Source organism: Monodon monoceros, unplaced genomic scaffold (assembly GCF_005190385.1).
Source record: "Monodon monoceros isolate NGI ecotype Baffin Bay Population unplaced genomic scaffold, NGI_Narwhal_1 Super_Scaffold_16, whole genome shotgun sequence".
In the NCBI taxonomy this organism is placed as follows: Eukaryota; Metazoa; Chordata; class Mammalia; order Artiodactyla; family Monodontidae; genus Monodon; species Monodon monoceros.
Window position 1 is genome coordinate 19793779 of NW_021703772.1, and position 21221 is coordinate 19814999.

General features: G+C 54.1%; 1 protein-coding gene across 7 annotated transcripts in view; it reads left to right on the forward strand.

Moving 5' to 3' along the window:
* The window catches only part of TNS1 (tensin 1), a 196948-nt gene that overhangs the window by 168114 nt on the left and 7613 nt on the right, over positions 1–21221 (forward strand). For 6 of the 7 annotated variants that reach the window (XM_029224920.1, XM_029224924.1, XM_029224919.1 and 3 more), the window contains 10 exons: positions 6738–6936; positions 10356–11347; positions 14054–14140; positions 14878–15009; positions 15418–15510; positions 16445–16522; positions 18346–18417; positions 18670–18838; positions 19795–19863; positions 20353–20385. In XM_029224920.1, the coding sequence (XP_029080753.1) occupies positions 6738–6936; positions 10356–11347; positions 14054–14140; positions 14878–15009; positions 15418–15510; positions 16445–16522; positions 18346–18417; positions 18670–18838; positions 19795–19863; positions 20353–20385 (1924 nt within the window). Of the gene's footprint in view, positions 1–3549; positions 3679–6737; positions 6937–10355; positions 11348–14053; positions 14141–14877; positions 15010–15417; positions 15511–16444; positions 16523–18345; positions 18418–18669; positions 18839–19794; positions 19864–20352; positions 20386–21221 lie in introns of all 7 variants that reach the window. The other variant, XM_029224926.1, reaches the window with a different exon arrangement.

Here is a 21221-nt window from a genome sequence, read left to right on the forward strand (position 1 = left end):
CAGCCCCCCCCAACAACAGATCCCAGAATGGGGAGAGCCACAGCGGGGCCTCACCCCCAGTCAACCTCATACCCGGGGAGAGGACCTCCCCCAGGCTGGTGGCTGACTGCTGGTTCCCAACAGGAGTATAGAATCAGCTGGGGCCTGGAGCCAGTGTTCGTGTGCTGTGTTCCAGGTGCACACCCACACAGGAGCTCTTGAGTCCCTTCGTGGTTGCTGATCTCCACAGACTGGTGGGACCCACACGCTTTCCAGTGGGAAGGTCTGAGGGTGACAGGCCCTGGCTGTGTGTTCCCCACTTTGGGGTGACACTTCAACAGATCGGAAGTGACACCTGACCCTTGCACCTTATGAGAGAGTCTAGGCCTACAGGGCCCCGAGCCCTCTGACCCTCTTCCATCTGTCCTGGAGCCACAGAGTTTGCAGGGGAAGGTTCTTAGGGCTCGACTCTACCACACCCATCATTTTCACAGATGTGGAGCTGAGGTCTGTGTTGTGGGGTGAGGGTGGGGCATCTTCCCAAGCTCACAGTTAAGAGGAAGCAGGGCCGAGACTGGACTTACTGGTCTCCTGTCTCCTAATCAAGGGGCTGTTTCAAAGCCCTCCTCCTGCCTCCAGGCGCCATGCCCTGGGATTCTAGCATGGGGATCGGAATTGTTGTCAATCCCCCCTCCCTGGGGAGGGAGGTGGGTGGAGGCAGGGGACATTCTGTTTTTCCTGACTCGCGCATCACCTCCCGGGTCAGACTTTGCTGACCCTCTGAAGCACTGCTTGATTTCCCTGCTGATACTCTGATGGGAAATTCAGAAAAAGATGCTTGTGAGGAAAAATAATCAGAGACAGACAGACTTACTCAGCTAGGGGAAAAAAGACTTCAGGGGAGTCTGTTCCGTTCAGTGTGCCGTGCTAAATGCTTTACATTCATTCGTTCTGTCATTCGTTGATTCAACAAATATTTTGTGTGCCTCCTATGTGCCAGGCACTCTGGAGATATAATGATAAGCATACTATGATTCCTAATCTCGTGGAGGAAATTCATGAGCCGACGCCAGAATTAAATTATCACCGAGAATTAAGTATTGAGATAAGTGCTCCAGAGCGAAGGGATACAGTTTTATGAGACCCTGGCTCATAAAAGAAGTAAGATGGGAGGGTGAGTAACATTAACCCAGTAACACTGGGATGGGAGAAGAGCATTCGATGTAGAGGTAAAGGGCATGTGCAAAGGCCCTGGGGTGGGAGGAACAGCATGTTCCCTGGAGCAAGGGCGGGGAGTGTGGTAGAGAGTGAGGGTCAGCAGGCAGGGGCGGGGCTGTGTGGGTCATTGTCACGTCATCTCGTTTAATAATCACAGAAGCACTGTGAGGAAGGTGGCAGGAACCCCAGCTTGCTGATCAGGAGATGACGTGTACGGATGTTAACTGACTTGTCCGGGCCCAGACAGTGAACTGGGGGCACGGCTGAGAGCCTACGCTGGATCAGCCCATGGAGGCTGCCCCTTTCCGTGTGATCGTACGGGGCACAACCTCTAAACGTAAACAGTGTCTTTACTGGGTACCCTTCTCCATGAAGGAAGGAGAAGAAGAAAGCCTGTAACAGTAAAGGCATGATATCCTCAAGATATCAAGGATATCTTCCCGGTGGGGAAACAGGGAAAGAAATTGCTGAACCTTCTTTCCTGGAGGAACGGGAACAGGGAACATTCAGCTTAGGTTCTGTCTGTTCAGATGATTAGACGGGATGGATGTGGCACAAAGGAAGACAGTGGACTAGAAATGGCCCCTCCGGGGATCCTTCCTACTCTGAGATCCTCGGTGATGGGTGTACTGTGGCATCTGGGTATTTTCGGGCAGTGCTGTGCAACACAGATTTACTGAGCGCCTACTCTGTGCCAGGTCCTGTGCTAGGTACTGAGGGCTTAAAGACGAGTGAGCTAGCCTGGTAAAGACAGATATCTCTGCATAAGGTAGAAGTGCTGAGCTGGGGGAGGAACAGGGTGTGATGGGAGCTCAGAGGAGGGCTGTGTGGCCCAATCTCAGAGTTTGGAATTCTAACTTTTGAGCTCCTGGATTGGGCCTCGGGGGGTTTTACTTCCTCCCTACCCCGCATCCGCATGTCTTCATTTCGCTTGGAGTGGGCAGACCCTTTCTCTCCAGGCAAAGAACCTTTTCTGGGAGGCAGGAAATGCCCTTCAGGGTGTGGGTGAAGAGCTGACAGTGCCCCCAGCCTGGTGGGGCTAAGTCGCTCAGCCTCATGTCCAGCTGCTCTCAGCCTCCAACAGCCACGTGGAATGGGTTTGGGCTCCTGGAATGTTCTACACGAAGCACACTCCCCGGCCCCTCCTCTCCTGCCCTTCCCAGTTCCCGCTGCCTCTGGGTGCAGCTGCTTGGGATCGGCAGAGAGGAGGAAAGCAGCAGGAGAGAGGGTAGAGGGAGGCAGGCACAGGCACGGTTCGGGTACAGGTGGGCAACGGTGGGGCTGCTTATAAACCGGCATTGCAACTAGTGGAAAGAATTAGAAGGGACTTTCCTTGTCTTGTCACTCGATCCTAGCTGGGCAGGTGAGTATTCTCATTCCCATTTTACACATGAGGAAACTGAGTCCCAGAAACGTTCAGCAGCCTGCTCCAGGTCACCCCTCCAGTAAGTGAAAGAAGGGGGAGCCTTCTTCCCCCTTCTTTGTATGTTGTACTGAGGTAGGGAGGAGGGAGGGAGGATGGGGACAGACGGGAAAAGGGAGGTATTTTCAATATGGAAATCTGAGTCTGAAAACTTGGGAAAATGGATGTTTTGGCCCAAAAGGTTGGTTTTGAACAGTTCTGGAGATGGACTTGGAAAATCAGATATCTTCCCAAAGATCCCTCCTGCTCTGGGTTCATGAGGAAGAGAGATTGAGTGAATCTCTACCCCTGATTTGGGCCTGGAAGGTCAGCCAACCAAGGAAGAGGATGGAGGTAGAGAGTAAGGTGAGGGCAGAGCCGGGCGGGCTGGGCCTGAAATCCACAGGCTGCGAGCCTCAGAGCAAAGCCCCCAGGCTAGTTGGCCACCTCAATTCATAGGGCTGTTTCCAGCCTTCGTGGTGGGAATGGCTTCTGGTGCTTCTTCCTGGGTAAGCGGTCCTGTCCTCCAAGTTCAGATGCTGAGTCCTCTGAGAGCTCCTCTGTAGCTTAGGATCTGATGGGAGTGGGGACGGGGCTCACGAGCCTGATGCCTTATGAATGTGGCCATCCTATAGGATCTCGGGTTTTCTAATATCGCCAAACTTTCTAACATACAGTCCCATCGATGTTCTGTGCAAACTACACTCAGGCTCCTGTCACCACGTCTGGGCCAGAAGGAGTCAGTGGGGACGTAGCCTTGAGTGATGGCAAACAGAGCAGATGGGAGTCAGCATCTGGGGTCCCAGGCTCGGCACGGTCCTGACTCTGGCACCAGGTGGTGTGGGCGGCCTTACCTCAGTTCTGCTGGTAAAAGCAGTATGCGTACTTTTTTACAGGATGGGGTGCTTATGTGAGTTGGGAATATAATATGAGTTGCTTACCCACTTCAGGTCTTGGCAGGAAACAGCTGGCTCATTCCAATGGGGCAACCGAGGAGACAATGGACTATTTAGAAGGTCTGGGCAAACCGACGAGGGATGGTGAAGCACCCCGCCACCGGGTGGCCCTCCTAGCAGGAGGTGGGAGCCATCTGCCCGCCGGGCCTGGAGGAACCAGGAGGGAGCCGGAGGAGAGGGCCCCCGACTGGAGCTGGGATCTTGGGTGGAAGATGCAGCCCTGGCACTTTGACCTTCTCTCCTCACCACCCCCCATCCCCTCCTAGTGTCTCCTACTAGCCAGCGGCCGAAGGTCAAAGCCATGTGGAGCCCTGAGGCCGGGGGTCTGGGGGATGCGGTCGGTAAAAGCTGGCCTGCAGGGACACAGAGCAGGTTGGGGAGTGGATCAGAAGGACATGGCAGGTGGAAAAGATCACCGACTTCAGGGCTCACCACGTGCATTTTAGCTTGAACTTTTGGGGTCAGCAAGAATTCAAGAGAAGGAGAAAAACGAATGTGTGCCTTTTAGGTCTTAGTTATTGTGCACCTCTGTGTGGGTGGGGCGGAGGGTAAAGGTCACACATCTACTAGTTTGTGGGACAGAAACTTATTGAGGACTTACTGTGTGCCAGGCACTGCAAATACAGATCAGCAAGGAGCCTGGGGCTGCCAGGGAGCAGATGGATCCCCTTGCCATCTCTGGGTGGGAGAGAAGGGTGCTAAGCAGTGCGGGCACCAGCGTGAAGCCGAGAGCCTGGAGGTGTCCAGGAGGAGTTTTCAGAGAGTGACCCCGGGGTGAGGGATGGGCAGGGAAGGTGGGCTCTGGCCTTGGGTCTCAATTGCCATTTCTGTGGGCGTGAGGGGTCCTGTCTGAGGTCTCTTCTGTCAGAGTTACCCCAGAGCATGGAGCCAGCCCCCCAAGGCTAAAGACCCTGAAATTCTCGGCTCCCTGATTTTCACCTGGCGGTATGTGCAGGGCCCAAGAGCAGGACCTGGGCCAGACTGCCTGTGTTCCTAGGCCGATTCTGCCACAGTCTGCGTGTGGCCCAGGCAAGACACTTACATTCTCCAAATTCTACTCGCCTCATACAGTTGTTTGCTATTTTTACTAATATTAATAGCCCTGTGGAGCTGGGTCTTCTCTGGCTGATGGGCTGGAGTTCTGGGTAGCAGCCAACTCTGGGTGTCCCAGGAGGCTGTGGCCCCTCTAGGCCACCCAGAGACAGCATTGAGAGTCAGGAGATGGTAGCCGTGGCCGCTGATTGGCTGTGTGTTCTGGGGCAAATCGCTCCACCTCTCTGGGCTGAGCAGACAGGTTACATCAGGAGCCAGCAGTCTGTGGCCAAATCCGGCCCATCATCTATTTTTGTAAAGAAAGTTTTATTGTAACACAGCCGTGCTCATCGCTTAATGTATTGTCTGTGGCTGCTCGCGCGATAACAACAGCAGAACTGAGCAGCTGTGAGAGAGACCGTCTGGCCCTCTAAGCCTGAAATATTTACTGTCGGGCGCTTTTCAAAAAAAGTGTGCTGCCCGTCTCTTTGCTCCAGCAGGGCCTCAGGCTTGGACGGCATGGCATCATTGCCTTTGGAGGGGCTGTGGCCTGGGGCTTCTGTGGGGTGGGTGGGTGGCCCGGGCTGGATGAGGGGGTTTTTGAGGGCGCCTTGCTGGCCTCAGCCCACGTGGACTCTATCTCTGGGTGCCGAGGTGGCTGGTCCTGTGTCACCCTGGGCTGGGTCCCTGGAATAGGCTGCCCCATGCCTGTCGCTTTGCAGACCTCTTGCCCCAGCCCCATTCACTGTTGCTGTTGGTTGGAGGGAACTCCGTGTGGAAACTAAAAGATACACTGGCAGCCTCTGGCTGGAGTTGTATGCAGACCGCAGGCCTCCTCCGTAAAGGGCCCTGTTCTAAAGGACCATCCTCTCCCTGGGTCCCCAGGCCTCTGGGCCTGGATGCAGGATATCAGGCCTGGAAGTCACCTCAGAGACCAGGGCCTGTAACGGCCCCATAACGCCTTGGTGATTGGGCTCCTTCCAAAGTAAAGCTTTCTTTGGGCTGAGGGGAGGGGGCGATTCTCTGACTCAGTGGTCAGCACAGCCCGGCTGCAGAGGCTCCAGGGGCCTGCCCCCTGCCCCCACCCCCAGGGCTGCACAGACTCTGCAGTTCTTCCATTTCTGAGGCTGGTTTCAGCGGATGCCCTAATTGTGGGCAGAGGGTAGGTGTGTGCTCAGATCATGTTCCCCCTGGGACGTCCTCAGGGACGGTGCCAGGTTTGGAGGTGGTAGGAACGTCATCTATCCCTGATCCTGTCCCTGGAGAAGCCCAGAGTGCCCTGCTTCTTCTTCCTGTTTGATAACAAGTTAGTCTGGGGGCTGGCTTCAGAGGCCGGGATCGGGGGGTTGGGAGGGGCGCACAGCACTGGGTGGGGGGGGGGTGGCCCGGGAGACCTGAGTCCTGGTTGTGCCTCCAGCCACTTCACTCTCCAGGCCTCAGCGTCTGCATCTGCAAAATGACTTTTCTGGCACTTGCTCCTCCCCCCTCCCCCGCCTAGCCTTCCTCTCAGGCCATTCTGAACACCAAGTGGGATAATGATGTCAGTCTCGGGAGGAATGCTAAGTGTGTCAGGCAAGGTGGGTGGGTGTGTCTTGGCATGCAGGGGCTGGGCGTAACTCACCCGCACAGGCCTGTTGCTAGGCCAGCAAGCCTGTTTCTGGATTCTGGGTGTGGGGAGGAGCCAGCATGAGCCCTGGAGCTGTCCCGAGATGCACGGCTGGGCTGGAGCTTGGGGTCCACGAAGAGCTCAGACTCCAGCGGTGCCTGGGGAGCCTAGAAGGGCCTGGGGGCCTGGGTAGCAGGTCATAGAAAAGAAGCAGCTAGAGGGGATACCAGTGAAGGATGGGCATCCTGGCTCTAGGAGGGAGGATTCTGTGATGGCTGTGTTTTGGGGTCCATTTCTGGGAAGATTCTCAGAACGAGGCCCCGGTTAAAGGTTCCTTGAGGACTCTCACAGCTTCTCCAAGATGCTGGGAAGAGGGTGGGCCTGGGAAGGCAGAAGCCCTGGAGAATTGCCCTTTGCCTGCTTGGCTGTCCTTTTGGGGTTGTCCCCATAGGCCCTGGGGAAGGGGGCTCCCTGGAGGTTGGGTGGGGTCCGCACTGCACCCCTGTGGATCCAGACTCAGTCCCTGTCCCCTTGCCCCTTCCAGAGCCCCGGAGCTATGTGGAGTCGGTGGTGCGGACGGCAGTGGCTGGGCCCCGGACTCAGGATCCTGAGCCCAAGAGCTTTAGCGCCCCGGTTGCCCAGGCCTATGGCCGCGAGACACCCCTGAGGAACGGGACCCTGGGAGGCTCCTTTGTCTCCCCCAGCCCCCTTTCCACCAGCAGCCCCATCCTCAGCGCTGACAGGTAAGTGGGGAGGAAGATCCAGGCCTGGGACAGCACAGATGAGGCCTCTTGGATCTCTCTAGGGCGTGGACAGGCAGAAATCACATCCAGGTTGCTGCTCCTGGGAAACTAGCTCATCGGGGTGCATGGTGAGAGCATCCCCTGAGTGCCAACTCCCCAGGGAGAGTATGAAGGTGAACCAGGCATAGTCCTTACCCCAGGTTTATTTATTTATTTTTTAAAGTTTTTAAAAAATAAATTTATTTATTTCATTTATTTATTTTTGGCTGTGTTGGGGTCTTCGTTGCTGCGCGCAGGCTTTCTCTAGTTGCGGTGAGCAGGGGCTACTCTTTGTTGCGGTGCGTAGGCTTCTCATTTTGGTGGCTTCTCTTGTGGCTGAGCACGGGCCCTAGGCACGTGGGCTTCGGTAGTTTTGGCTCACGGGCTCTAGAGCGCAGGCTCAGTAGTTGTGGCTCACGGACTCTAGAGTGCAGGTTCAGTAGTTGTGGTGCAAGGGCTTAGTTGCTCCGTGACATGTGGGGTCTTCCCGGACCAGGGCTCGAACCCGTGTCCCCTGTGTTGGCAAGCGGACTCTTAACCACTGCGCCACCAGGGAAGCACTTTTTTTTAATTTAAAAAAAAATTTTATTTTTTGGCCACACCACGTGGGCATGCGGGATCTTACTTCCCAACCAGGGATGGACCCCGTGCCCCATGCAGTGGAAATGTGGAGTCTTAACCACTGGACTGCCAGGGAAGTCCCCTTCCCCCAAGTTTAAAATTGAACACGAATAATTACTATGTGGTGAGTGCTTCCTTAGCCAGGCATTTTGCTAAGTGCTTTCTGTTTAAACCTCACAGCAATCCTATGAGGTAGGTACTATTATTATTCACACTTCTCAGAAGAGGAAACTGAGGCAGAGAGACATAAAGTAGCTTATTCAAGGTCCTACAGCTACATAATAGCAAAAATAGGATTCAAACCGAAGGTGTCTGGCTCCGGAACCCACATCTCTATCCTTCCCCACAGACCTGCGTTATAGTGCCTGACGGTCACGGGGTGAGAGTCAGATGTGCCCAGAGCAGATGTTTGAGCCGCGAGCTCAGAGCGAGAGGCCGCTATTTCTGCCTTGGGATGCAGAGAGGGTCTCTGGGGGCTGAAAGTATTTGTGCTGAGGCCAGAAGGATGAGCAGGGGTTGAAAGGTGAAGGGGGAGGGAACGGCCCTTCCAGAAGGACAGCACGGCAAGGACAGAGCCGGCGGGTGTGGAGGTGTTGGGCGTGGCGGCCTCGGGCACGCAGCTGCTGGTGAGGGGTTGCTGTAGGGTGAGAGGAGGGATGTCTTGGTGGATGGCTGGCTGGCGTTCTGAGGCGGGTCAGACAGAAAGGGTAGCCTGAAATTTCCCAGAGAGTGAGGCTCCTGTGTTTGGGGTGCAGCGAGAAGCTGCTTGACTGGGGGTGGTGGTGAGGCTTTATGATGGGGAGACAGGGAAGACGACATAGGAGAGGGACCCTGAGAGGAGCCTAGGCAGGGCAAAGGGTGCCAGGCGGGGAGGGGGCCCCAGAGAGCCTGCCTGGAGGCCGGAAGTCGCCTCCAAGAGGGGAGCCTGCCCCTACCATCCCTTCCCATGTCCACTGCCCTTCCCAGCCCGGGACCCCACGGGGCCCGGTAACTGTCCAGCCACCTCTTCACAATTCTGCATGTGGAGGGGTGTGCCAAGCTTGCGGTGTACCTGCAGTGGTCCAGGGTAATGCACCCCTCCTGGGTCGGGGCGGGGGCTGTGGGTGAGCAGAGGCACTTTTCTTCTGGAGCCTAAGAATTTGAAACCTCAAGCCAAGCACACATACCCCAGTCCACCTTACCCCTCCCCAGCCTCCTGATGGTTCCATTTTTGGAAAGGTCTGCCTCTGGGCAGAAGCTGCATTCTTCTTTTAGAGGAAAGGAGATTTTCCTCACCTCTCCAGCCACCCTGGCTGATATTCAGGGAGTGCTGACATTAGGAAGTTTTCACCGTTTCTCACTCCTCAAATTCCTCCTGCTGTAGGCCTCAGGAAGCCAGCTTCTCCTCCAGAACTCCATTTCCATGTCCCCAGCCCCCACTGTGCAGCCTGACCTATCCCCCCATTCCTCAGAATCCAGGTTATTCTGTACCGAAGTGGTGTTCCACTTTGGCCCCTTCTGGGATGCGAGGTAGACTTTGTCCTGGCCTGGCCCCTGCCCTTCTCCCTGCCCTTGGCTCGTGCCTAGCCCTCCCACCTCATATCACCCAGGGGACCTGAGCTTATCCAACCTGGCCCAGGGTGTGGCCGGCCAGCCTCCAGACTCCTTCCAGTCTGCGGCTCCAGGCTTTGGAGCATCGTCTTGTGTAAGGACCTTCCCCACCCCCCTGCCCCAGGGGCTGCTGGTGCAGAATCTGCCTGCTACCTCCCTGCAGCTGCTGCATATGCGTGGTCTCTGTCAACCTTTGTCTCTCCTGCCATATCATCGAGGAAGAGAAGTTTGGGTCTGGAAGGAATCAGAGTCATCTAACCTATTTCCCTCATTTTACACGTGGGAAAACTTTTAACAAGCAGAATCCAGGTTTCCCAACTCACAGGCCATGGACTTGTATCAATACTTAACTTCAGAGGAGAACCTTTGACTGTGGCCATTCCCCCAGGTACAGTGCCCTCTGAACTGAATTTTATCAGTCTTAGACTTGAGAATGACCTCTGAGCTCATCTCATCTAACCTCCCAATGGAGGAAATTTCCTTCACAGCATTTGAGTCAAGAGGTTGGTCAGTCTCTGCTTAAATGCTCCTAATGATGGGAGCCTCATTACTATGTAAAGCAGCCTGCTCCATTGGTGGCCAGATCCAATGGCTAGAATGCAGATCTTATAATGAGCTGAAATCTCCTGTGAGATTTCTTCATCTTTGCTGTTTTGGAGCTACCCAGGAATGGATGCCCGGTTACACTCTCAGTGTTTAAAGATGCTGATAGCACACCTGGGGAAACTGAGTCAAGGTAGGATACTTCCAGTAGGAACAGGATCCAAGTGGTTTAACCCCCTCTCCAGTGTTCAGTTTCTGTGATGCTGGAGGGGGCAACAGGACAGCCACCTTCAGTTTCGATAGGAGAGATCTCGCTCTGACCTGTGGTTGAGCAGTCAGGGTGGTGCTTGAGGATACGTGGGCTTTGGAGTTAGACACAGCTGAGTTGAAATCCTGGTCTATTATGAGCTGTGTGGGTGTGAGCCTATTGCTTAACCTCTCTGAGCCTCAGTTTTGTCTTCTGATGTCCGTAGGGTGACGTATCAAAGCCGTAACTTTCCTGTGCATGTGAGGGGAGCTTTTATTGTCATTATTAGTGGTTGGAGGGAGGGCTGAGGGTTCACTGAAAGCCTGTCCTTCACTAAATGCCATTTGGTGACATCTTGACCTGCCCCGTCTCTCTCTAGCACTTCAGTGGGGAGTTTCCCATCAGGGGAGAGCAGCGACCAGGGCCCGCGGACACCCACCCAGCCTCTGCTGGATTCTGGCTTCCGCTCCGGCAGCCTGGGCCAGCCCAGCCCTTCGGCTCAGAGAAGCTACCAGAGCTCTTCTCCTCTCCCGACTGCGGGCAGCATCTACAGCAGCCCCGACTACTCACTTCAGCCGTTCAGCTCCCTGGAAAGCCAGACCCGGTCTCAGTTCAGTGTGGCGGGTGTCCACGTGGCGCCTGGGAGCCCTCAGGCTCGGCACAGGACAGTGGGCACCAACACTCCCTCCAGTCCTGGCTTTGTCCGCCGGGCCGTGAATCCCGCCATGGCTGCCCCCAGCAGCCCCAGTTTGAGCCACCGCCAGGTGATGGGTCCGCCCGGAACTGGTTTCCATGGTAAAACGGTCTCCAGCCCCCAGAGCAGTGCAGCAATCACTCCGGGAAGCCCCAGCCTGGGCCGGCACCCTGGGGCCCACCAAGGCAACCTGGCCTCCAGTCTCCATGGCAACGCAGTAGCCAGCCCCGGAAGCCCCAGCCTGGGCCGTCACTTGGGAGGGTCTGGATCTGTGGTGTCCGGCAGCCCCAGCTTGGACCAGCAGGTGGCCTATGGTGGCTACTCCACCCCTGAGGACCGGAGACCCACGTTGTCCCGACAGAGCAGCGCCTCGGGCTACCAGGCCCCTTCCACGCCCTCCTTTCCTGTGTCCCCTGCCTACTACCCCGGCCTGAGCAACCCCGCCACCTCCCCCTCGCCAGATTCAGCAGCCTTCCGGCAAGGGAGCCCGACACCGGCCTTGCCAGAGAAGCGGAGGATGTCCATGGGAGACCGAGCGGGCAGCCTCCCCAACTATGCCACCGTGAACGGGAAGGTGTCCTCCTCACCTGTCGCCAGCGGCATGTCCAGTCCCAGCGGGGGCAGCGCCGTCTCCTTCTCCCACACTCTGCCCGACTTCTCCAAGTACTCCATGCCAGGTGCGCCCTCCTTCCATGTCATCTCTCCCGCTGACAGATGAAGCCCAGCAGTTAGGGTACCTGTGCTAGTCTCTGTTCTGACATCTCCTTGGCAGACTGAAGCCCAGCAGTTAGGGTATCTGTGCTAGTCTCTGTTCTGACATCTCCTTGGCAGACACAACCTCGGGTGGATCACCAACTTCTGGGCCTCAGACGCCTTACCTGTGTAATGGGAGTTGGAGCTGTGGTCGTGGCAGCAGTGGGGGCAGGGATGAGGAGGTAGATGTGATGATGGCACTGCTGTTACAATGATCTTCACCATCATCGTAGCCACCACCACTTGTTGAGCACATGCTCTGTGCCAGGCTCTGAGCCAAGGACTATCTCATCAGTCCTCGCGGCCACCTGGCAAAGTGGGTATGATTTTGCCCATTTTGCACATTTAACACATGGCCACCTGGCAAAGTGGGTATTATTTTGCCCAATTTGCACATTACTTTTCCAGCCCACAGCACGGTTCCCACCTTTTGATCCCCACTTTGCGCACATCACTAATAATAGATCTGGCAGCCGGAGCGATATGGCACAAGGCCGAGGGTTAAGCATTTTTACTGGAGTCTAGTTTCTACCAACCCGGCTTCACTGAAGCCCACGCAGTTTTGCACACTGAATTCTTCTCTCATCGTCAGAACTGGGCATCTTTTGCCTCCACTTAGAGGGCTCATTTTCTAAACAAAAAGGTCAGGGTGTCAGCTGATCTGCAGCTTCTCAGCCAGATCTCCAACCTGACTATGTACAGAGCAGCCCTGGAGCCCTGGGGCATTCAAGGAAGATTTAGAATGCTGCAGGCAGCCTGGGATGGGCCCCAGCTGCCCAGATTCTCAGTATCACTCCCAGGTCCTGCCCTGAGCCTGCCAAACGACACTGCACACCCCTGCTTCCTGCTGCTCGCCAGAGACATCTGGTTCCCAGCCCCAGTTCTTGGAGGATGCAGAACTTCTAGTAGTTGGGACATTTCCTGTTTCCCACCATCTTCCTTGCTTAAAATAGCCATGGGAGTCAACACAGGAAGGCACATGGGGCTGTAGCCACCTCTGACAGCTCGTTAGACAGGCCCCAGCAGCCCCAGGGCCTGGGGCTTTGGAGCCGAGAGAGGCAGCTTGCACATTTGTACAGCCCAGCTGCCTAGCCCAGAGGCCCTGCTAAGTGCACAGCTGCCAGGAAAAGGAGCTGACCTACCCCATCTCTGTCCTCCAGAAACAGATCCCAGAAGCCTAGCAGAGTGTAAATGACAAGTTGAGATTGACTAAGCACCAGGCACACAGCCTAACACACATCTCTGGTCTGTGCCCTGAACTTTACAGCACCGTGAGCACAGGCTCCTCTGTTCCAGCCTCTCACTGATGAAAGGAGTGGAAACATGCAGATTTGGAATATTCTTTTTCACCCTTCTCCCCCATCCTCCCTTTGTTTTCTCTGGTGCCAAAGGATGAAGGAAGAGGTTGGAGAGTGAGACCCACATGTCCTAATACCCAGCCAGGAAGATATGGTGTAGCTGGCACCAAACTGGTTGCTGCATGTTCTTACCTGGGAAGGTCTTACAAAAGCCTTTCTGTGGACCATCTGTGTGACTTGGGCAAGTTGCTCTCCCTCTCTGAACCTCACATTCCTCACCTGTAAAGTAATAGGTTGGATAAGGTGCTCTCTGAGCTCCTCCAGAACCTAACATTCTATGAAAGCATCCCTAGTCTGCAGAGGGTCTGGGGTGGGGATGTCTGCCAGAGAAGTGGGGTCTGTGACACTCAGTAGATGGCCTCTTAATTCTAGGCCAACCCTTCTCCTATTTGTCCCAGGCAGGGCAGGAGCAATCTTTTTGCTCTACCTGAGGCAGAACCCGGGCTTTCCATGTGGGAAGTGAGGCGGAGCTTGGGGAAAGTGGACAGAAATGTGTTTTTCTGCTCTCATCCTCAAGGTTGTTATGATAGAGTTGGGAAATTGAGCCCATGGAGAAAGGGACTAGCAGGTGGGAGGGAAACTTCGGGAAGGGTTTAGTCTGAATCTTCTAGAGAAAGGGGGAGATGGGATGGAGTAGGGCTCTCGCTGGCTTGGTGAGAATGCTGTTCAGTGTCTTCAACAGGAGGGCAGCTCCGTGAGCCACGGTGGTTGTTGGAAGACGGGGAGGATGTGAAAGCAGGTCAAGGCCCCTCCCAGCAATGCTCTGATGATGTCTGAGCAGACTAGCTTTCTGTGTTAGTTTCCTAGGTCAGCCATAACAAAGGACCACACACTTGGTGGCTTAAGACAACAGAAATTTATTCTCTCACAGTAGCTGAGGCGGGAAATCCCAAATCAAGGTACTGGCAGGATTGGTTCCTTCTGGAAACTCTGAGGGAGACTGTGTTCTAATCTTAGCTTCTCATGGTGGCTGGCAGTCTTGGGGTCCCTTGGCTTGTAGGTGCATCTCCCTAATCTCTGCCTCCATCTTCACATGACACTCTCCCCTTGTGTCTCCCTGTCCCTTTCCTTCTTTTTATAAGGACACCAGTCATATTGGATTGGGGTCCACTCTAATCCAGCACGACTGCATCTTATCTTGTTTACATCTGCAAAGACCCTATTTCCAAATAAGGTCCCATTCACAGGTACTGGGGGTTAATTCCAACATACCTTTTTGGGGGACAGAGATGGAGACTCATAACACCTTCTTTCCCTCTCCTTCTCCTTTAGACAACAGCCCTGAGACGCGGGCGAAAGTGAAATTTGTCCAGGACACTTCCAAGTATTGGTACAAGCCCGAGATCTCCAGAGAGCAGGGTAAGTGCTGGGTGGTGCTGAAGGTCCTGGGGTCCATCTGAGGTCACAGCTGGCGGCTGCCCACCTTGTCTGCCCTGGGCAAGGGACATAAGCAGACTCATTCCTCTTTGCAGTAGGTGGTGGTCACAGAGAGGAGCTGGGACCAAGGTTGGACAGTAAGAGGCACCTCCCCACAGTGAAGCGTTGGGCAGCAGAAGCAGTGGTTGCAGCTGTTTCCTTAAAAGCAGCAAAGTCTTGGTTTTCCAGGACAAAATGAAAGGCTGGCCGAGATACTATGAAACCTTAGCTCTCCGTCTGCATGATGTGGGAGATTTTTGCCCATTTTACAGAAAAAAACATAGTTGGGATTGTGGCGATGGAGATGAGAGGCCTCAGCCCCTAACGGAAGTCTGTGTGGACGTAGGGCAGGGTGACTTCCAGCCAGGGGTCAGATCCGGACAGTTTTCTTGGAACGACCCCATCTATTCGTTTACTCACTGTATGGGCTGCTTTTGTGCTGTGATGGCAGTGATGAGTAGTTGTAGCCAAAACTGCATGGCCTGCAAAGTCTGAAATATTTACTGTCTGGCTATTTATAGAAAAACTTTGCTGACTCTAGTGTAGGAGGACCCTTAGGAGTGTTTACATTTTAACTTTAAGGACTCTCATCTCACCTGAGAAAGAAAGAGGTTCAAGACCTGATGAGACTTAAGCCAGTGCATCAGTTTCTCATTTCCCCTTCTCTCCTCCCGATTCAGCCATAGCCCTCCTTAAGGATCAGGAGCCAGGGGCTTTCATCATCCGAGACAGCCACTCCTTCCGAGGAGCCTATGGGCTGGCCATGAAGGTGTCTTCGCCCCCTCCGACCATCATGCAGCAGAATAAAAAAGGTAACACCAGCTTGTCCACTGGGGCCTCAGGACTAGGTGGTCCCTACAGCCTCTTTAGGTCCTGAGCTGCCAGAGGACGAGGGGTGGGTATGTGGGGTGGGCAGGTCTCTTAATTCTCATGGGAGCTGGTCCCTTCTAAACAGAAGCTTCAGAAGAGCAGGTCTTGGGCTTGGTGATTATTGAGGTCCGAGAACAGGGAAGCAAGATGACTGGGACCCTGTGACTGGGTTTCCTTGAGGGGTGGGCTAGCAGTGGTGGCCTCTCCATCCCAGGGCTCTGGCCATGTTATCGCTGTGACCCTTTCTCCATCACAGCCCAGCACACTGGAGAAGTTGGAAGTAGTGCTGGGAGGTGGCGGAAGGACACCGTGGGCAGTGACGCATCCACGTTTCTTTCTCTTCGTCCCAGGGGACATGACCCATGAGCTCGTGAGGCATTTCCTGATAGAGACGAGCCCCAGAGGAGTCAAGCTCAAGGGCTGCCCCAACGAGCCAAACTTCGGTGAGCTGTCCCCGCCTCCGTCCCCACGGTCTCAGGCCTGTCCCAGGTTCCCCGCTGCAGCTTCTGCCCGTCACCCTTGTCATAGACGCAGCAGAGAAATGCACGGCGACTCCCTTCCTCTGTGCTGTGGCGCCTTCACTCTGCCAGATTTCTTTCTGTATTTGTCCTACCCCGCGGAGACTTGTTATCATTATCACTGGAATAACAACTATAACAACAGTTGCCTTTATCCACTACCTACTATGTGGAAGCCACCTTAGGTACCTTATATCACTTCTGGTCTCCCGACCATCCTGCGTGGTAGGTGTCATCGTACCATTTTACACACGAGGGAACTGAGATTTATCCAGGGACACACAGCTAATAAGCTACTGAGTGGGGATTTGATCCCATCATCCTCTGACACTTGTACCGCACTCTCCTGAGTGGAGCCCTGGCAGCTGGAGGGACTTAGGAGAGATGCTGGGAGTAACTTTCGATAAAGAAAAGTTGTGGGGGGCTTCCCTGGTGGCGCAGTGGTTGAGAGTCCGCCTGCCGATGCAGGGGACGCGAGTTCGTGCTCCGGTCCGGGAAGATCCCGCGTGCCGCGGAGCGGCTGTGCCCGTGAGCCATGGCCGCTGAGCCTGCGCGTCCGGAGCCTGTGCTCCGCAACGGGAGAGGCCACAGCAGTGAGAGGCCCGCTTAGCGCAAAAAGAAAAAAAAAAAGGAAAAGTTGTGGGGCAACTGTCTGACGGCTAGAGTGAGCCTTTAGAATCTTCTCCCTTGGATCTTGCTGTCAAAGAGGGAGTGAATTTTCAGCTTTGTGGGTGGGATGAGGGAGAGGTAAGAAAGAAGCTAAAGATTATGGACAGTGGGGTGGAGTGGGTGTGCTTCCTCAGTGCCCCTGACGTGCTCCCAGTAACGCTGCCTCTGCCGGCTGTCTCCCTCCCTGCAGGATCTCTGTCTGCCCTGGTCTACCAGCACTCCATCATCCCGCTGGCTCTGCCCTGTAAGCTGGTCATTCCAAACCGAGGTAGGAACCTGAGACTCCTCGCCCTTCAAGCGCACCCTTGTGCTGGCCTCCTTCACGTCTCTGCCCAGCCAGCTGCTCCAGAACATGCGCCAGGCTTGGAGGAAACGGGTCATGTTGCCAATCTTGGGAAACTCAAAACCACTCTCCTCTTTATTTTTTCTAATAAAAAAGAAGGGAAAGTTCATCAAAAATCTTAATTCCAGAAACACACATAATTGACTTGCCAGATTGTTCCAGAGAAAATTCTCTGGAGGCTTTAAGAATTCATACTTGAATCCTGAGAATTACGACTCATCCCAGGGGAGGAAATAGAAGCAGGAGACAGCCATGGGGAGGACCGTGTCCGGAGGGTGAGATGGGCATCAGTGGGAAGGGCCGAGGGAGGGGGGAGGGAAAGGCAGAGGTAGGTCATGGGGCCTCCAGGTGTGGGAGGGCGGTCTGAATGGAGAGTAGAGAGCACACTCGAGGGACCTCTTAGGGATCCACATGGCGTGGGAAGGAGACAGGAAGCCCAAGATGTCCCTGGAGTTTCTAGTCTGCATGGCTGAGAGGGTGTTCTCTCGCCGAGGGGACATTGAGCTAATGGGAGGAGCAAGCCCTCTTTTGATTGTGGGAAGTACAAATGGAATTCAAGAGCTTTAGGACGTATAGGGCGAGAATTTGAGTGAGACACTGCGGCTGGCAAAAGAGATTTTAGCTCCTCTTAGAGAGGTGTCCCAGCCTCGGAGGAAGGCGGATGGACACCCCAAACCTTTCAACAGCACAGGCTTCCATTATGTAGCCCCAGATACACGGGGCTCCCGCGAGGGGAGGGGAATATGCCTGGCCCTGAACTTGAGGTCTAGGAACCGGTAACTGGGGTGCCTTCTCCCCATGCTCTCTGTCCACTAATAGGATATTTGGAATTGTGTCCGGGACTTGCTTTCAGTCTCTCTTGGAGGTCCTGGGGTTATGTCCATAATTAAAACCTCCGATATCATTTGGCAATATGTATGTATCCAATTCGATTCATTGAATTATTAATGATAATTGACCACTATTATCAACTTTAAAGTTCAAATACTATTTAAATAGCCCTATTAACCACATGATTTAGACACTAATTAAGTTATATTTGTAAGGAATTTAGCAAAGTAACTTAATAATTGTAAAACTGCTCTCTATTTACATTGTATAAACCAGTGTTTCTCACAGTACGGTCCCCAGACCAGCAGCATCAGCGCTGCTGGGAACTTGTTCAAAATGGAGATGTTCTCAAGCCCCCCAATCGGAAGCTTTAGGGTGGTGCCCAGAAGTCTGTGTTTTAACAAGCCTGCACACCAGCGTCTGAGAAATGCTGGTATAAACAATACTCAGTTCTTATTAATATTGAAATTGTAGTTGTGCTGCATTGTGGTTTAATGAATTAGGGCATTTACTGATCTACGCATAAGATACGTCCATGCAAAACAACCATACCAGTTGCCACTTGAAGGCTTGCTTTATGTCAACCACTAGACTAACACTGTACACGGAACATCTCAAGAACCCAGGGAAGTGGGCGCTCTCATCACCACCTCCGTTGTATACATACTTGGCAAGTGACTGGGTGAGCACCTGAACCCTGCTCTGTTGGACTCCACACCTCCCAACCAGTGTGCTGAATACTTAGAGCAATCACTGGACATTCAAACTGGACACACGTGCTGACTGCCAGGGCTTATTATGAGAAGCGGTATCCGTTGCACAAAGTATTTGCAGAGCTAGCCTGAGGCCCAGCCAACCTTGTGCTTCTTTCCAGCTCTGCAGTTTTAATTACCAGCTGAATTAAATTTTTGTCTCAGACCCCACAGATGAATCAAAAGATAGCTCGGGCCCTGCCAACTCAACCACTGACCTGCTGAAGCAAGGGGCAGGTGAGTGGCCACCCCAGACGGGATCCCTGCCCAGGCCTTTCCTCCCCCTGGCCCTGTACCCTCCTGCAGGTGCAGGCTGGATATCTCTCCCAGACCCAGATGTCTCTGGGCAGACCACATTTCTGTGTGCAGATGCCTCGGCCCAAGGCTGGCCTGAAATTCATCTGCTCTCTTCTTCCCGAAGAGAGGACCTGGGGATGGTTCCCACCCACTTCGGCCCCCATGACACCTCCTTGGGTGGGTTTCTTCCAGCCTGCAACGTGCTTTTCGTAAACTCTGTGGACATGGAGTCACTCACTGGGCCACAGGCCATCTCCAAAGCCACTTCTGAGACACTGGCTACTGACCCCACGCCGGCTGCCACCATCGTCCACTTCAAAGTTTCTGCCCAGGGAATCACACTGACTGACAACCAGAGAAAGTAAGATTCTTTTTTTTTTTTTGAAAGATGGTGTTTTTTTGTTTGTTTTTGTTTTTTATTAATTAATTTTTGGCTGCTTTGGGTCTTTGTTGCTGAGCGCGGGCTTTTCTTTTTAGTTGCGGTGAGCGGGGGCTACTCTTCGTTGCGGTGCGTGGGATTCTCTTGTTGCCGAGCACAGGTTCTAGGCGCGCAGGCTTCAGTAGTTGTGGCTCGCGGGCTCAGTAGCTGTGGCTCGCGGGCTCTAGAGCGCAGGCTCAGTAGTTGTGGTGCACGGGCTTAGTTGATCTGCGGCATGTGGGATCTTCCCGGACCAGGGATTGAACCCATGTCCCCTGCATTGGCAGGCGGATTCTTAACCACTGCGCCACCAGGGAAGCCCAGTAAGATTCTTCTAATTGCTTCTGTGTTGGGCTCCCCCCAACCCTGTGACCCATCCATCCATCCACTTTCTCACCCACTCACCAATTGATCCATCCATTCCTGCATCCATTCATCCCCCATTTATCTTCGCCCACCCATTTATCCCTTCACTAATTTGTCTCCCTCTATCCATCATCCATTCATCCATCCATCCTTCCTTCCTTCCACAAATATGCCTGCACTTGTTATACAGCTGTAAATGCAACTGATAAAAGTCCCTGCTTTCTAGAGCAGAGGCCCTTCCTCTCACGCTCTCTCCCCAGCCCCTTTTCTTCCTACTCCAGAGTTACCCCGTTTCTCATTCCTCAATGCCAGTGTCTTCCTTCTTTTCCTAGCATCTAGCATTTGAGACATGTTTCTATGAGACATCTCTCTGTCCCTATGCATGGCTTTATGTCCCCAAAGGCAGCAGCCCAGGCCATCATGCTCAGAAGGGAAAGGCTGTGTCGACCTGTGACAGCTACAGGTGGTGGCCTGACCTGAAGGAGGAGTCACTTCAGCACTCATTCTCTGCTTATCTGTTATGTGTGCCACAGGCTCTTCTTCAGACGCCACTACCCCCTCAACACCATCACCTTCTGTGACCTGGATCCACAGGAGAGGAAGTAAGTCTCTTGTAGACACTTGCCTTCCCAGCCATCTTTCAAACACTGAAGTCTGTGTGTATGCATGTACGTGTGTGTGTATGCACTCCTGTGTGTGTGTATGCACTCCTGTGTGTGTGTGTGTGTGTGTGTGTGTGTGTGTGTGCATTCTTGGCTCAATTTGAAGATCTGCCCATGCCTGTGGGACCGTGAGTAGCTGTGTTGGCATCTTTTTGAGTTTTTCCCACCACCAGTTTGAAGCCCCTCCCAGGGACCCAAACGCCTGCTTCTACCCCTCTGACCCTGAAGCTGCTTCTCTCCACGTTGGGGAAAGCTCCTTGGGAGGCAGGCCGCAGTGCTCTCTCCGCTGTGAATGCCCTGATGCATGGTCTTTGGAGGCTCCCGCCCCCCTGGCACAGGGGCTCTGCCGTCCCCAGGGGTCCAGGCACACCCGGGCTGGGCTCTGAGGGAGAAGTGATGGTTTACACTGTGCCGTCATTATCTCCACAGGTGGACGAAGACGGAGGGAGGTTCCCCTGCTAAGTAAGTACGCTTCTCCCCACCCGGCTGGCTGGTCTTTGTGCTCCTTGGATGGGGCAGAGGTGGGTGCGGGAGTGGGTTTAGGATCCAGGAACAGGACGTAGGCAAAGGGCAGCTCTGGAGAAAAGCTTGCCCGGGCAGGCAGCCAGGTCTTTGGCCTTCTCCTGCCTCGAGGCCAAAGGCCCAGCCTCCAGTCTTGTCCCCTTCCCTCTCTCAGGACCAGACCAGCAGGGGTCTGAGGAAGGGATCTGAAAGCTGAGAGTTTTATTGGAGGTGACGGCAGTGGGGCAGGGGTTGTTTAAATGATCTTTTCTGCCACAACCCTGGCATCCTTGATTCCCATTCCTGCTCTCTTGGCGGACTTCTGTGCATGACGTGGCTGGGCTAGACCTCCACGTCAGACCGCGGGAGTCCGGTAGGTCTGAATTCCTTCCGAAATTCCACTGATGGCCCTGGGGTCCTTTGGTCAATTTTCCATCTATTTGGCATTTCGTAAGTGCTTCCAGGGAACTAACTCAGCCCTGGGAAAATTCAGACCAACCAGAGGGCTGATTCTGCCCTCGGGTGCCTGACGGTAGCACAGTAGATAAGAGAAGTGTATAAACAGGCTAAGGTGCTGCAATGGTTTTCAAGCTGTGTTCCAAGGAATGCTAGGTTCCTCAGGTTGTAACTGAGCCGCTATGAGGGGAGGTACGATTTGCAGTTATTTATCAGGATGAATCGGAGTTTCCTCAGTAAAACCAAAACAAAGTATAGGAATAACCTGGGTACTGAAGCTGACATAAGACTCTCACTACGGTCTATAATTCCACCTTTTACTTTGTTGGGCTCACCCAAAC